General features: G+C 35.0%; 3 protein-coding genes across 3 annotated transcripts in view; 1 reads left to right on the forward strand and 2 right to left on the reverse strand.

Moving 5' to 3' along the window:
- The window catches only part of LOC126848828 (protein split ends-like), a 77,407-nt gene extending 72,692 nt beyond the window's left edge, over window positions 1-4,715 (reverse strand). The window contains 1 exon segment of the mRNA XM_050590068.1: window positions 2,859-4,715. Coding sequence (XP_050446025.1) covers window positions 2,859-2,941 — 83 coding nt within the window. The 5' untranslated portion in view covers window positions 2,942-4,715.
- Window positions 4,716-8,261: 3,546 nt separating this feature from the next.
- Window positions 8,262-12,026, forward strand: LOC126848781 (dynein regulatory complex protein 1). The gene is made up of 11 exons (XM_050589970.1): window positions 8,262-8,515; window positions 8,830-8,938; window positions 9,051-9,401; window positions 9,624-10,021; window positions 10,095-10,311; window positions 10,365-10,491; window positions 10,568-10,782; window positions 10,845-10,987; window positions 11,070-11,296; window positions 11,396-11,784; window positions 11,887-12,026. The coding sequence occupies exons 1-11, from the start codon at window positions 8,391-8,393 to the stop codon at window positions 11,962-11,964; spliced, it is 2,379 nt and encodes a 792-aa protein (XP_050445927.1). The 5' UTR covers window positions 8,262-8,390; the 3' UTR covers window positions 11,965-12,026.
- Window positions 12,027-12,418: 392 nt separating this feature from the next.
- On the reverse strand, window positions 12,419-15,157 carry LOC126848817 (zinc finger protein 346-like). The gene is made up of 6 exons (XM_050590047.1): window positions 14,967-15,157; window positions 14,395-14,587; window positions 14,177-14,315; window positions 14,030-14,059; window positions 12,790-12,938; window positions 12,419-12,598 (listed from the first exon to the last, which is right to left on the reverse strand). Exons 2-6 carry the CDS (start codon window positions 14,581-14,583, stop codon window positions 12,431-12,433), a joined length of 675 nt encoding a protein of 224 aa, XP_050446004.1. The 5' UTR covers window positions 14,584-14,587; window positions 14,967-15,157; the 3' UTR covers window positions 12,419-12,430.
- Window positions 15,158-15,640: the final 483 nt, after the last annotated feature.

Here is a 15,640-nt window from a genome sequence, read left to right on the forward strand (position 1 = left end):
ATTTTATATGGTAAATACCATATAAAGTAGAAAATTACATTAAAATCTAATAGACGCGTAAAGAATATACCGAATCATTAGATTGTCATTAGTTATGAAATTTGCTTGTGATTATGTGAATTTTATATAAATTTTATTTAAATTTAAATATAAAATACGATTTAAATTCTAGATTAATATTCTAGATTAAATATGAGATAATTGCAATATATTATAACTAAAAAGTTGTTTTGCCGATCTCATATCCGCTAATTAAGAGTCTCTGAGCTTCGTCGTTATTACTTCTTATTCCGGAATTTGGATATTTTCTTTTTATTTTACATATATGTATATATATATATATATAAACTATATAATTATTTTAAAATTTTGGAATAAAATTAAAATCTCTCTCTCTCTCTCTCTTTCTCTCAGGTTTTGTTCAAAAAAATATTTAATTTGAAATTTATCAACAATAATGTATAAGCAGAATCAATAAAAAAAATTAAAAGTCAATAACGAATAAATTAAAATTATGTAAAAAACTAAATTTCACATATGTATATGTTTAATAGAAATATATATTTTAAAGTTTCTTTCATTTTTATACAGGATAACATTATGACGTATTTTGATAAAATAGATAATTATGAAAGTGTCTTTTGACGTCATTATATGCTCATTTTTATATTTCAACTATAAACATTAAATAAATAAATAGATAGATAATTTAAAACATTAATAAAAATTGATCATTAGTATCTTAGCAAATTGGCAAACTGCACTACACACTGCACAGATTTGCTTGATCTGCGCATTAAAGAGATCGCATTAAAAAGCAATTCAATAGATAACCCCAGAAATGTTTGCAAATCTTCCGCAATTCATTTAATTGTCAGTTAAATTCATAGAGACGTCGATAAAACATATAGAGATTATTAAAATTTGTCTATATGTACATTTTTTTTATATTTTTATATTCTATATCCCCGATTTGAGTGTCACTGGAGGACAATGATTTCGCTACGAGCGCGTGAGCCAAGTAATGTGTCATCAATCTCCTAGACCATACATCTAAACTTTTTAGTTTACAAAATATATATTTAATTCGTCGCTTCGCTTTTGTCTTCTAATTTTGATAATTATCGTTAAAGCATAAATTCGCTCTTCCGCCAAATTACACGATACGCGATAGATATTCATTTTGCGTCTAACATAATCCAACATGAATAGATATAAAAATTGTCAGCCAATTACGCGCATTGCTCTGCTCTTTCTTAAGACGCAATCCGCGGAAGAGCTCGGCAAAACGCGATCGCGGAGCCGACGTTTGAGAGCCACTGTCGAACAATAACTTGGTGCTGCTGCGAGCTCTCAAAATGGCTGTCCTCAGCTATTATTACTTCGGAGAAAAAACAAATGACGACGCGCTCACGCTACGCGAAGCGAAGAGAAGAGGAGAGACAGAGAGCCAAGGCCCTCGGTATAACGTATCTGTGCACGCGATTGTATGGGTGCTACGTATATATATATATATATATATATATACGCGTATACACGCACAGACGACGTTTCTCTCTTTCTTTCTTCCTCCTTCTTTCTCGTATCCTCGCTCACTACGGACCGTACCGAAAACATCGGAGCACCTTACGTGTTTCCTGAAACTCGCTTTATCGAAGCGATAACGTCGATGATTTGCGCGAAAACAAAAACAAGCCAGTAAATAATGCAATCGTGCAACTTTTCCCTCTTTCACCCAAATATATGTAATGTGTGTACGTAGCGTTCACACGTTTATATACATATATCTATACATAAATGCGCGCGATAGAAATTCGAAAAGAAGATATTGGATTTGGCGAGAAATACATGCCCTAAAATTCTGGATGAAACTATGGGATTGCGTCGACTGAAGAACGACGACTGAAAAACGATCGCTCCATGGCTTTCTCCCCTCCTCCTTCCCTCCTCCTGGCTTTCAGGATATTTCGTTTTTCTTTTCAAGGTTTGTTTTCTTCGGGTAAAATAGGTACGTAGATCTACGAATGATAAATGTGTCTCATATTACAAGGTCGTCCCTTTATTTTCGTCAGAGAATTTCTTTTTCTCGTAAAAAAAAGATAACTTTTCTTGCAACCTTTTGACGCACAAAACCTACAGCTGATTTAATATATAAAAGATTTATTAGGATATAATATTAAATATTTCTATTTTCTATTTTTTTTATTCTCCAAATGTTTCGAGTTTACTTTCTAACTTTTAAAACAAAATAAATAAGTATATATGGCATCAATGTTATTTAATGCTAGGAAAAAAGATTGATATCTTCTTTAAAAAAATTTATGACGTCACAAACTATCAACATAAAAATCATATTTTAAACATTCCAAAGAATCTTGATGTGTCAGGTAAACTCTATTTTTAGACAACGTTTAGTTTAACGTATCATATTTCTTTAGAAATGGAAATGTATGTGCAAGAGAATATGATTGTATTTTATAATTAAAATGACAATAATATAATAAATATAATGATTTTTTGAAGAATATCTCGCGTAAAATGATCGGATATACGAAATATATATTACTTTTTTACCAGTTTGTATCAAAATATACAGATTTTGGAAAAGAAAGAATTCTCTTTTTTCAAACTTGACTAATAAATTGTTTTCTATATTAGAAGCTTCAAATCTTTTTGAAAAATCTTTCAAATTAATACGGCAAGAGATCCGCGTAACACGGAGCGCGGTTGACGAGCGATAGACTTAAAGCTGGAACATACACGTCGCATTGATCGCGGAGGAGGGTTTTAAGCGACTCTACAAATGCTACGCAACACCCGTAATACATGGCGAGAAGAAATTTCAAGACTTCACTCACCGTTTGAAATGCTCCCTAATGCGATCCTCTCGGATGTTTTCCGGCAGATTTCCAACCCACAGGTAACGTGTCTCTCTAACCATTTTGCTCCGAACTCTTCATTTGGGATCGGATGTTGTGGTATCGTTTGGAGGCACTGTACAACGACACACAACCTCGACCGGAACAATAATTCACTACACACTTCACCAACAACACAAAACGCGCAATTTTTCGGTCGATTAAAGCTGGCTCGCTCGCTCACTCTCTTTCAATCTCCCCCTTCTCCCTCAGCCTTCTTTCACGTTCAAGAATTTAAATCAGCCTCCACGGCTCTTGTCTTCACTTTATCTCAACCAACGGAGATGAATCGTACGCACGTCCCGCACTTTGCAACGTGATCACTGTAGCGAAAGGTGAAAAAAAAAAGAAAAAAAAAAGAGAAACGATTACAAGCACTAGTCACTAGCCGGTAAAGAGACGAGGCCAGTAGACGCGACGAATGCTGTCGTCGAGGACGCGGCACACGTCGAAGGAGCGATCACACGTGCGTGCGTAGGCACGGCGGCAACGGCGACGACGACAGCGACGACGGCAACGTGGCTCTCGCGATGAAAACTTTGCGCCGCGACGCGCTCCGACGCCGACGTGGGAAAGGTGGAGGAAGAGGAGCCTTGATAGCAGACACCGCTGACGATTACGACTGCGAGGATGAGTATCGTCGCCGGAGAACACCACATCGTATATCACTGAATCGCGTGATGGGGATTATTCTTGGCGGTCGACTTCCCTTCGATCACACGTCACACCACGAGGAGAGGAGCACCCCCCGGCCACCTGGGTGGACACGGGACGATACATGCCGGCGTAATTCCTCGCGATGCACACGCGTTCGCGTTCGACGTTGTTAACACGCGCGCTTCGCTCTCTAGGCTCGCGCGTGGAGCGGCATAACGTGGCACGTCATGGCACGGCACGACACGACACAAACACACGACACGACGATATGGCACGGCACAGTGGAAAGACGAAAATTCTCTCGTCTATCCGAGAGAGCCTGGATCGCGCGCGCAACGAGCGTGTGTGACCCACTGTTGATAACGCGAATCAATTCCAACACACGCCGTTTCCTCTTCCACCTTCTCTCTCTCTTTCTCTATCTATCTATCTATCTATCTCTCTATCTCTCTCTTTTTCTTTTTTACCGCTTTATTCGCGTGACCTTCCGCGCACGAAACGACGGCACTTTTTTAGCGTACACATATACATGCCTCTCTATACGTGCATGTATCTAGAGGATACACGCACGTACACACGTGCAGGCGACACGCATCGAGAGCATATATACATAGCCCGTGCTCCGAATACGTATTCACTTGAGGATAATTTTCTCCTTTTTCACAACACTATCCTCCCGAGATTGACTCACACGGACAATGTGTGAGAGAGAGAGAGAGAGAGAGAGAGAGAGAGTACACACGTATATATTTATAGATATACCGATATATGTATCTCTGTATATCTCATCACTTATCGCGTCGCGTCTCGAACGAAGAGATGGAGGACGGGCTTCGTCGAGTAGATGCAAGACGCGCGCGAATGTAACGCCAAGTTAGCTGAGGCGATTGTCGACGCGACGACGGCGTAAAACTCCCGTTGTCGAACGAACGTATGTGCGCGTACACGCGCGACGATACCGAGACCACGATGTCCGATCGGGAACATCGATACTTCACGCGGTATTACGACTCGCGACTATACGAGGTACGCGTTTTTCTAAAATACACTCGCAAGTCACACTCGGGCCATGTAACGCAGACGGAGCTGGGTTTTCGCTCCTTCTCACTGCACTACACTACTCAGAGTGACGTCACCGTGGCGGGAGAGTATCGAGGCTCGCTGACTAGCATCACTGTCCTGCCGCCTGGTGGGGGGAGCGAAGTAGGAGAGCGGAACGAGTCTACATAGAGTGGCTCGTAATCGCGATCGTCGCCCGCCAGGCCGCGCCTCGGGTGGGGGTAAAAGAGAGAGAGGGGAGAAACATGGCGGGCGGGCGCGCGCGCGCGCATTTCGGATCGTGGGGTAGGAGAGAGATGAGAGAGAGAGAGAGACTCTTTCGAATCGAAGCAAGGACAGGGGTGGAAAGGACTCGAGACTCTGTCGGAGGGTAGGGATAACGGGTCGAACGAGCTAACCCGAACCCCCGAGCCGCGCCTGTGTCCCTTTCGTCCCGTATTCCGCTGCTCTCGCTCGATCGTTGTACTCCTTCTGCGTCTCCGTCTCTCTCGCTCTCTCTCTCTCCTTCTCTCTCATTCCGGCGTTCGCCCTTCTCTCCGTTCTTTTTCTCGCCGCTCCTACTCCACGGCTAAGTTACCCGTCCTCTTCCTCCTGCACTACCACCGTCGAGTCAAATCCCATCCGCCATCTTTGTTAAGCGCTTTCCGCACCTTTCTTTCTCTCTCTCTCTTTCTTTCTCTCTCTCCCGCTTTTTTCCTATCCCCTTACCTCGTCCCGCTCGCTCTCTCTTTCTTGCTTCAGGGCCGGTTTAGAGGCAGCCAATTACCCGGGGCATCGGTACTTTCTATCCGAGAATAAAGACGGACAATCGGATTATTACGAAAATAAAACTACTTAACTCCGTGACGTTCCCTCTAATCAAGGAAGTAACGATCAAACAAACGTGCCAGTCTGATAGCGCGTACGAATTAATGAAGCATGCGGGTGGATAAGCGTTTTCCGCATAACCGATTTAGATTCGATCCCGAATAAGATCTTTATTTCGAAATTTTCCGTTATTCCAAATGACGTTCGAAATGTGAGCTCTCGAAACGAAATATTCACTACGACGAATACCGTATTCGCCGTTAATCATTTCTCGAGGCGTTAAATTCTTTAATTCTTAACGAGAGTCTGATTCAACAGCGTTTTCTAATTTTTAAAATTATTTCGTATAAATTTACACAAGTTTTATTTTTATAATACACGATTTTCTTAAAGACCAATAAAACAGAATACTCCTAGTTTATCGAATTCCAAAGAATACGTCATATCATGACATTTTAAAGACAACATTTTTATCTAAAAAAATTAATGTAATATTTATATACGTAATATTTATATTTTTTATCTATTATAGACAAAATAAAGATAAATGTTCAAAACGCGTTTGTGTAAATAAATGCTTCTATAAATTATGTACAGACGAATACGGAATGACCATTGAATCGTTACTGCGTATCGGTTTTTCGATTATTCTAATTGCACTTAGGGTGGACATAGTATAGGAATGCCTTTCGTCGAGACGTATTATTACGTGGAAGCGTGTTAAGATAAAAGCGTGCTATATTCATATTGTATGTAACGACGATCCGCTCGTTGGGGGTGAAGGACGCGCTAGCTGCGTGCCTGCGCACACAATCGCCATCTTGTCCTCGTCGAGACCGACGTGTCCGGACGGGGCCGTTGTTTCATATGTCCGATGCTCGCGCAGATCATCGTCGTCGCTCCTCTTCGAGCGTCGTCGTACGTACATGTTCCACGTCGCATGTCGTGCGTTATGCGACGTCTGCGGGCCCGCGACGACGGTAACGTCCGTTCGTGCGACCGCAGGACGTTGCACGACCGGAGAGAAAGCGATTTCCGTTCCGCAGCTCTGCCTCGTCCGAAAACGGACGCGTGTATTATTTCGTTATTGGGAGCGCCGTTGCCTTGTCTCGCCCAATTCGCCTTCCTGTCCTGCGAATGAATTTCCTGTATTTTTGTTTTTCTCTCCCCTCGACCAAACTTTTATTTACGTTTAACTGTCAAATGGATTTTAATTTGACCGAGCTCAAATTTCGATGCTTTTACATTAATACAAATGCATGCGTAGAAAGCGATCCCTACTTTTCTAATGTATATTATCTTTAATGAATATTTTTAATATTAGGAATATTTTTAATCAGTAAAGATAAATATCGCTATGCATATTTTCTTTTTTTGCGATTTTTTTCTCAATGTCGATGATATCTTATTTTTGACGAAAAGAATTGTGATATTGAAAAAAAAATATATATATATATATATATTTTTCATAACTCGATAATATTTATTTCATTTCACATATCGTCAAAAATCAATGAGAAAAGAAAATATTCATTTATATTTCTATTTAGAAATGTATTTAGCGCGCGCGCGCGCTCTCGCACGTCATCGTTTAACACTAATGTACATATGTTGTCATCGCACCATTATTACAATCCAATTTCATTGCGATAATCTACTCGTCACTTAGCGTAATGGAAATTTGTAAAATTGCCAACGTAATTTATCGAACGAATTCGAATCGAAACGTAAGAAACGAGGACATCTGGACACACGACATTAATAATTCAAATGGGCATGGGTTGTCGCAAATACGTCTATGTCGAATCGTGACGTTCTTAATCCGCGAGTAGATGTTACATCTTAATTCATCGCGCGTATATCCGTTATCGAGTCACGAGAAGCTATATCGCTTGGCGGTTTCGTTACAATTATCTCTCAGGCCTTCTGCGGGACTGATTAATGATAGCACTTATCGCGCAGCGAATAAAGCTCCGTTCGTCATTGAAGCGCCTATTTCGCGTTCTTCGTGTGCCCGAAGGTTACGACACGTACATATTCCAGTACATTAGCATCGACTGTTTTCTTTGCGCCAAAACGATAACGACGACATGTATAGCGCTTATCTGATCGTTTATCTATAAAATCACGTCTTAAATACATGAATATATAAACTTGATATATATATATATATATCTCTCTCTCTCTCTCTCTCTCTCTCTTTCTCTCTCCGTATGTGTGCGTATGTATGTCCTCTTCGGTTTTTGCCAAAATAATCGCGGTTGTTACGCAAGTCGGATACAAAAATAAGGCTAAAATGAAAGAGCGTATCCATGCGTCTATTTTATCATACTTATTTTTGAAGCTTCGAGATCTTGTTAGATTCTTTTAACGATTCCGCGTATCGAGACTACCTGCCTGCGCGCGCGAAAATGGCAGCGATTTCCGTTGAATTTAGTTGAGCAGTTACAGATCTTAAATTTCATATGTGGCGACATCTCCCGATGCGATGCATCGATTACTAAGATAAAATTATCACTTATTAACAGCGGCTAACGGATCTGCTGACCGTTTATTCTCGTCGCATCTAAAACTATCGAAATTCAAAATTTATATTTTTAATGACGAGAATAGCAAAAGAATAATATGTGTTTTCACACTAATTACGTATTATAGCGCACAGACATATAGATAGAGATATGCATCGTATGAAAACAAACAATCATTCGTCTCACTTGGCGACTGAATATTGAGCAAACAAATACAGATATTTCGTATAGAATAAAAGAGCATGTTCGTCGCCAGCGTATATAGATTTAATTGTTTCGTACATATATTACATCGCGATGTCAAATTAAGACCTTCCTGAATCTTGCCTGAATCATATTTGCGACGCGTCTCGCGCGCGCGCGCGTGTGTATTTACATCAAGTTCACAACACGAAGCGTTCGTAGAGAGAGGGAATGAATAATGAATGACAAATATTCGGAGTTTGCGGAAGATTCGGAGGAGCCATCCATTACGTCGTCGGATCCAAACGAGCGGAAATTAGCGCGCCGGATCCGTATTCAGCGACGTGCAGAAGCGCTAACTAAGTGAGAACATTTTTCTTTTTTTACATTTGGTTAAATACTACATGGCATTATATGTTCAGGTCGCAAACTTAAATGTTAAATATACAAATATCGTTTTTCTTTCCACACATTCTCCTATACAACTGCGCGTACTCTTCTCAAAAATAATATAAAACGTTTGTCATGTAAATTAATTTATATTGTAATATCGATATTAAAACTACTATATATATATATATATATATATATATATATATATATATTTATTTATATATTTGTAATGTTAAGAGATTGGATACTTTTGCCGCATAATGTCAGAGTTGTTATTCTTGCAGAAAAATAGGTCCTAAAGATGAAGAAATTGTCGAAAGGGAGTCTATCGAAAAACAAATACTTGCTAGTTTTGAACTCTTGGAAAAATTATCGACGGAAGCAGACGAAGTGGTTCGTGCAACAAATGCTTATTTTATTTTAATATAATTTTTTTGTATATTTACAATATATTATTGATATCAAAGAAATATTGGATTAAACGCAATTTTATCAAAATGTATAGGTATCTTCCGTGAAAATCGCAAACGATGCTAGAGAATTACAAAGACGGAGGGAAGAGCAGAAAATCAGAAGAGAGTTGTTCAAAATACTCGAGGAAGACGAGAAAGAATGCATGAGCAGATACAAGGAAATCAATAAAAAATGGTCAAATATTCTTGCGTCTAAAGATCCGTTAGATATACACGCGGAAATGGAAGCTCAAAATGCCAAGTGTTTGGATATTATAAAGAGAAAAGATGCTGTTATCGCACAATTGCGACAAGAATTGGAGAACGCCGATTTCAAATTTGTTAATGATCAGAAAACTCAGAACGAAGATATAAATTTTTTGATCAATAGAATGGACAATCAAGTAAGATATATATATATATACATACATACATACATCCATCATACATACATACATACATACATACATACATACATACATACATACATACATATATATATATATATATATATATATATATATATATATATATATATGTATATATATAATTTTTTTGGAGAGGAAAAGTATTCTAAAAATAAGAATATAATTGATTAACTTGTTGATTGAATGACTTTTATTTAGATGAACATCATGGCCAAAGCTTACCGTCACGAGTTGTCTCTCATTAATGACGTAATCGAATCGGAGCATAAAATATTGTTAGAAAATATGATGGAAAAATGGGAAGCGTTATACAAACGATTACAAGAGGATAATCTCGTGGGACTAGACAGACGAAAAGAAATAATGCACGAATATGAGGAAGAGATGAAAAAAGTCATAATCGAACATCAGGAAGAGTTCCGAGCTCAGAAAATCAGTTTTGAACTTGAGATTCAAAAGCTTCGACAAGAGGTGCAGAGCACGAAAGCGTTGTGTTTTATAAACATTGAGAAACTGGACTACAGCTACGCCGTGCTTAAACAACGAGAAGATGAAAACATTATAGTAAAAAATCAACAAAGGAGAAGAATCAATAAGTCAGTATTAAATAGACTTAATTTAGAAATTGATAAATTAGTTCTAAGCAACAAGTGGATGCTTCTTTTACAGACTTCAAGATGTTATCAATGGTCTAAAAAAGAATTATGCAGAGTTAGAAGAAAATACGAGACTTGAGATACAAAAACTTACTGACCAAGTCATAAAAGCACATAAAAATATTTTGGATTTAGTGGAAAAGTCTAATCATTTTACGAGCGTTAATGATAAGAAATATATGCAAATTTGGGATATGAATACGAAAAATACGAATGAATTGCTCGACAAGGTATGCATTACACTTTTCGATAATATTGATATTAAACTAATAACACGTTTCAGATTTTAACTATTGACAAAATTATATATGAACAAGCGTTAGGCCTGGACTGGAATCCACCTGAGAAAATCTTATTAAATAAAGAAGATTTGCCATCTTATCGTTGTGTAATATGCACTATAGAAGAAGGTAACAGGATTTATTTTATTTTGATCTATTTCACATAAATTTTTTTTTGTCGCATACATACTAGCATTTTTTAAAGAAAATAGAATGGCTGAAGAAAATAAAACAATATGTAAATCTTATAAACCGGCGAATACCATCGAGGAAATCAATTTAGAAAGACGATTATTAAATCATATTATAAGACAGATCGCCGATTGTTGCGATTATCTGATCGAAAATAAACTACTCGAGTTGCTTTTACCTTACACTGCAAAGGATCAACTAGTTATACGATTAGATAATGTGTTTCAGGTAAATATACATATAATAAATATTTCATTTTTTATTTCATTATAATTGTCATGTATTATTAGGCACTGAACGTGAAATCTGAAGAGGAACTTGGATTTCTCTTAAATTTCTTTTTACCGTATGCGTATTGTCCCATATGCAAAGATATAAGTAAATCTATTTGTGATGAAATTGTTATGATGAAATCTGCTTCTTTAGAAACGGAGTATGTATAATAGATATGATTACATAATCAAGTAGTGTATAAAATAAAGTGAAAACAAAATGTATATTATTTGAGATATTAGAATTATAGAACAGTTAGACGTCTGTGGAATTGCCGAAGAATTTACGGAAGATGCAGCTAAATTGATTGCTGACGTGAAAGAAGCGATCTATGTCGAGAAATCATCTATTCCCAACAACGATGTAAGCATAATAAATAGTTCATCTCCAAGTCCTCTGACTGAAACGTTACTTCCTATTGTGGAACGCACCTCAATTTCTATTGCATCTATTTGCGATATTGTCAAAGGTATGTATATTTTTGAATTTGGCTAATAATTAAGAGTTAAAGAGAAATTTATATTGTGTGATAAAATAATATTATTAATTTTGTTTGCTTCATTTATAGATGACGATCAGATGCAACGACGCTTATTGTGCGACAAGGGACACTTGCTTGAAATTGAAACTACGTTTGTCACTAAAGCTTTACGAGAATTTGTGGAAAGATATTATTTTGTTAAATGGCAAGAGATGCCACAAACTTTCCAGGAAAAATTAATAGACAAAAAAACAGTCGTGTCTCGAAATATAACAATTCAGGATATAACAAATTTTTGGAAACGATACATTGAAATTTTCCCAGCAAAAAAGGAACGACTTTGGGATGGCTTATTAATTGGACTTAAGAAATATCATAAAGTGTTAAAAGAAAGACATCAATTGAATATCGAAATAGAATCTTTACGAAAGCAGAATGCGGAATTACGTCGTTTATTGAAAACATATATAATCCAGGTAATGTTAGGAAAAAATACATATGATTAAACGTATATACACTAAATATCACGTTAGATTGAAAAATGCTTGAAATTATTAACTATTTTACATTCTTTTTAGCCTGAAGGTGATACATTATCGCAGGATGATGTACAATCTGTTTGCAACAATTCAAAATGCAATTTACGCACAAATTAAACTTACTTTATGTCTAAATAAAAAAAATTTAATATATAATTCTCAACATGAGAAACCAGTATAATGTAAATATACATATAAATTATATCACTATATTTTGCGATTTTTGTTTAAATTGCGATAGTTTGAGCAGCGATGGACTCTACAACTTTCGTTGCTCAATGGGAATTAACATCAATATCAATATGATTAATTAATTAATGCAATATACATTTGTTTATTTTCATATATTGCTATTTATATATATATATATAGAATAGTTTTTATCTTTCTTTTCTTTAAAAAACAATTTTTTATCATTAAAGAACAGTATTTTATTCATTTAAGAAAGATTTGCAAAAACTCAATTATAAATATATGGCCATAATTTTAATTAATAGAATATTAAAAATAATTCTTTAGTGTGCATTACATATATAACTCAAAATAAAATGTGCAAGTTTTATAAGGTTTATAAGTTTACAGCTTATGGTTGATATGTAATACCGCCTGATACAAAGTTGTTTGACAAGGATGGTATTTGACCCTTGGGAATTACATTTCGTTTTGTTTTTTTCCAATATGGAACAAATCTTTTCTTATTCGGATTCTTAGATCTCTTCACTTTGTCAGCATGTTTCTCCGAATTCATATGCTGCAAATATATAAATTTTACATACATGATATATTATGGCATGGTTTTCGATGTAATTATATAAGACGATGTATTTCCAAGGAATTTATGGAGAAATATTATGTGTTTATGCCGAATTAAAAAAATCATTGTGTGATATGCAAAATGAAAAATTAAACATGTATATAAATATATGTATAAAATTATTGTACCACACTATATTGAGATTGGGAGTTGAAGAACTTGTTACAAATATCGCAGGAAAGTGAAACCCCTTTTGTGGGACTGGATTGTTGCGCGCTACCAGTTGATGATGCCAATGCAATCCCTTGGGTGACAACCTCTTTGCCATCCCATTCACCTAAGCATCAATGTGGGATCAACACTATCTATGTATCACAACCGCAAAAGCGGTAATTTGTGATAATAAATCAGCTTGAACACTACATTCATGCTATAAAAAGATTGATCATTAATGAATGTGTAATATTAAGTGGAATATACATATAATTATTAAAATATACAATATATTTCTGTAACATGTAAAAATAGAAATGTATTTTTTTATATGTCAATATTCCATTAATTTACAAACTTTTTATAGCAATGTAAAGAATTATCATTGAATATTACAATCTATATGTACATATAATATTTATCAAATATAGATTTTTACATAATTTTTATGTGCTTTTCATATTATGATTTTTTTGGAATACATTTTTTATATTTTTTTGTTGAATATTTTATATTATATGTGAAACTAATTGTTTTTTATTTTGTTGTATTTCGAAAAATAAGTTGCAAATTAGGAAAATATATACAACGCCATTGTGTTATAAAAGTTTAATAATATGTCGTTTGTTGTTCTAGTTTATTTTCCATTGTGTAATATATCTTATATAAGGTAGTCATTAAAAAATAACAAGCAAATATTTCTATAATACAGTAATATTAAATAAAAAAAAAATTAATACATATATGTGTAATATTTGTACAAAAAGATCTGAGAAGAATAGTCAACTAAATTTAGTTTATTAAATGTAACATGTATGCAAATGAGTCGTGATCAATTGCTTTTCACGATAACATGTTAATAAACAAATAAATAATAAATATACAAATATTACTTATATTCCAATAATCATTAAATATTAAATAAATAATAATAATAAATAACGCATAATAACAACAAATTTGCAATGATTACTAAGCGCTTACTAGCACTGAAATTATGTAACAATAAAAGAATGGCAAGCAAGTTAATCTCACATAGTTATAGAAAGAAGTGAAAAGCAAAAGTAAGCAGCAGAGTCAAGCATGCAAATGCGAACAATACTAAACTATAAACCAGTACAACAGTATTTTTCTCTATTTTATCCAGATACATAAAGCGAGTATTTTTAAGACCATACGGCAGTGTTTTTCTTACCATAAAGGATTTATTATTACCTCTCATTAATTTCTTTTTATGACGACTTCCTGCAAATATATATTTATTTTTTTATAATATTGTATTGATTTATAAATCTTATATCGTAGCTAATTTATAATATATATCACAAGAACAATATTTTATTATCATTATATTTTCATTACCATTAAGATGTGTTTGTAATTGTTGAATAGAGTTCAAGCACACATTACATACATTGCATTTAAGCCCATTTGTTTCTTCATCTTTCGTAAATGAAATCTTTGTTTCTTCAAGTGTTGCCATTATATTCTTAGATCTTACCTGTGAAATGGCAACATGAAATAATATATTTGCTTTGCCTGTATAATACGCGTTATAAATATTTGTTATTATTACTAACCTGTTTAGCATGGCGTGCACCTTGTAAGTGTGTATCCAACACTGCTTGGCTTGTGAAGGAAAGGTCACAGTCTTCACAACGAACGAGAGGTTTTTTCGTGGGCAGATTGCCCATGATATTATCAACCACTGCTTTTGTTACAGGATCATCGAGATTGGTATTCATAACGTCCTCTGATGGTAGAGCCATTTTTCTAATATAAAATATATGTACATTTTAAATAAATATGGTGTTAAATGAATTTTGAGAAAGCTAAATATGACATATTAAATTAATTAGTTGAAAATAATATTAGACTGAAAATATCAAAACCGCGAACATCAAAAACCGAAAATTTGTTTAAATATTAAAATTATTACATTTCTAATACAATATATCGTATCTTTACTGCCGTATGAGAGCTCTATCTAATCCGTAAAGTTTCTTCAATCGGGCACACACTCTCATTGATTTATAATAACGCAATTATTACCTATGCCACGTGATAATTATACAATATCGAATATAATGCGATTATTTCTTAAGAAAGAATTAAAATTATGCAAATATAATATATGTGAATACAATATTACCGTTACGATTCTGTTCGGAGCAACGTGTAAGCCGCTGTTATGAGTACACAAATCGTTTTTGCACTCGGTTTTCGCGAAGCACGAACACCGTGTAAATATACACTGCTCCGCTCTTTGAAATCACGCTCACGATCTTCGAATCTCGAATACCACAGAATAATGACAATGTGCGACCTATAACATCTGTCGCTGTCCTTTATAGCTACACCTCTGCTATACTTTCCATCTCTTTCTTATTTTCTCTTTAGTTATATATCTATTTCACTTTCAGTGCAAAAAGTGTAAATAATGCAAAGCTCCAAGGCATAAATCTATAAACATAGAGATTACCTGTGATGCGACCAATAAGAAACTCTCATTTTGTTACGCTATTGGCCATGCCATGATTGATGTCCACATTCGCGAATTTTATACATTTTCAAATGTCATTTTCGTTATGTCACATATGTAATTTAGATTATTGCACTAACATTTATTAATATTTTAATATGTCGAAAAATACATTGAGAATATTAAACATTTCGTATTACGAATATAGCTTAGTTGTCATTAAAATCTTATTGTTGATCACGTTATACAAGAGTAAATAATATTCGTATGCATTGCTATCAATTCATCTGCATTTTTTATACATTTATATTAAATGTTATAAAAAGTTTACAGTTTTATCCATG

Source organism: Cataglyphis hispanica, chromosome 4 (assembly GCF_021464435.1).
Source record: "Cataglyphis hispanica isolate Lineage 1 chromosome 4, ULB_Chis1_1.0, whole genome shotgun sequence".
Taxonomy (NCBI): domain Eukaryota; kingdom Metazoa; phylum Arthropoda; class Insecta; order Hymenoptera; family Formicidae; genus Cataglyphis; species Cataglyphis hispanica.

Excerpts from the sequence above, each read along its gene's own strand:
- LOC126848781 (XM_050589970.1), top strand. The coding sequence starts at position 8,391 with ATGAATGACAAATATTCGGAGTTTGCGGAAGATTCGGAGGAGCCATCC. Across the intron at positions 10,988-11,069 it reads TCTGCTTCTTTAGAAACGGA|AATTATAGAACAGTTAGACG; the intron begins GTATGTATAATA and ends TTGAGATATTAG. Across the intron at positions 11,785-11,886 it reads TGAAAACATATATAATCCAG|CCTGAAGGTGATACATTATC; the intron begins GTAATGTTAGGA and ends CATTCTTTTTAG.
- LOC126848817 (XM_050590047.1), bottom strand. The coding sequence starts at position 14,583 with ATGGCTCTACCATCAGAGGACGTTATGAATACCAATCTCGATGATCCT. Across the intron at positions 14,316-14,394 it reads GTGCACGCCATGCTAAACAG|GTAAGATCTAAGAATATAAT; the intron begins GTTAGTAATAAT and ends GCCATTTCACAG. Across the intron at positions 14,060-14,176 it reads ATTACAAACACATCTTAATG|GAAGTCGTCATAAAAAGAAA; the intron begins GTAATGAAAATA and ends ATATATTTGCAG.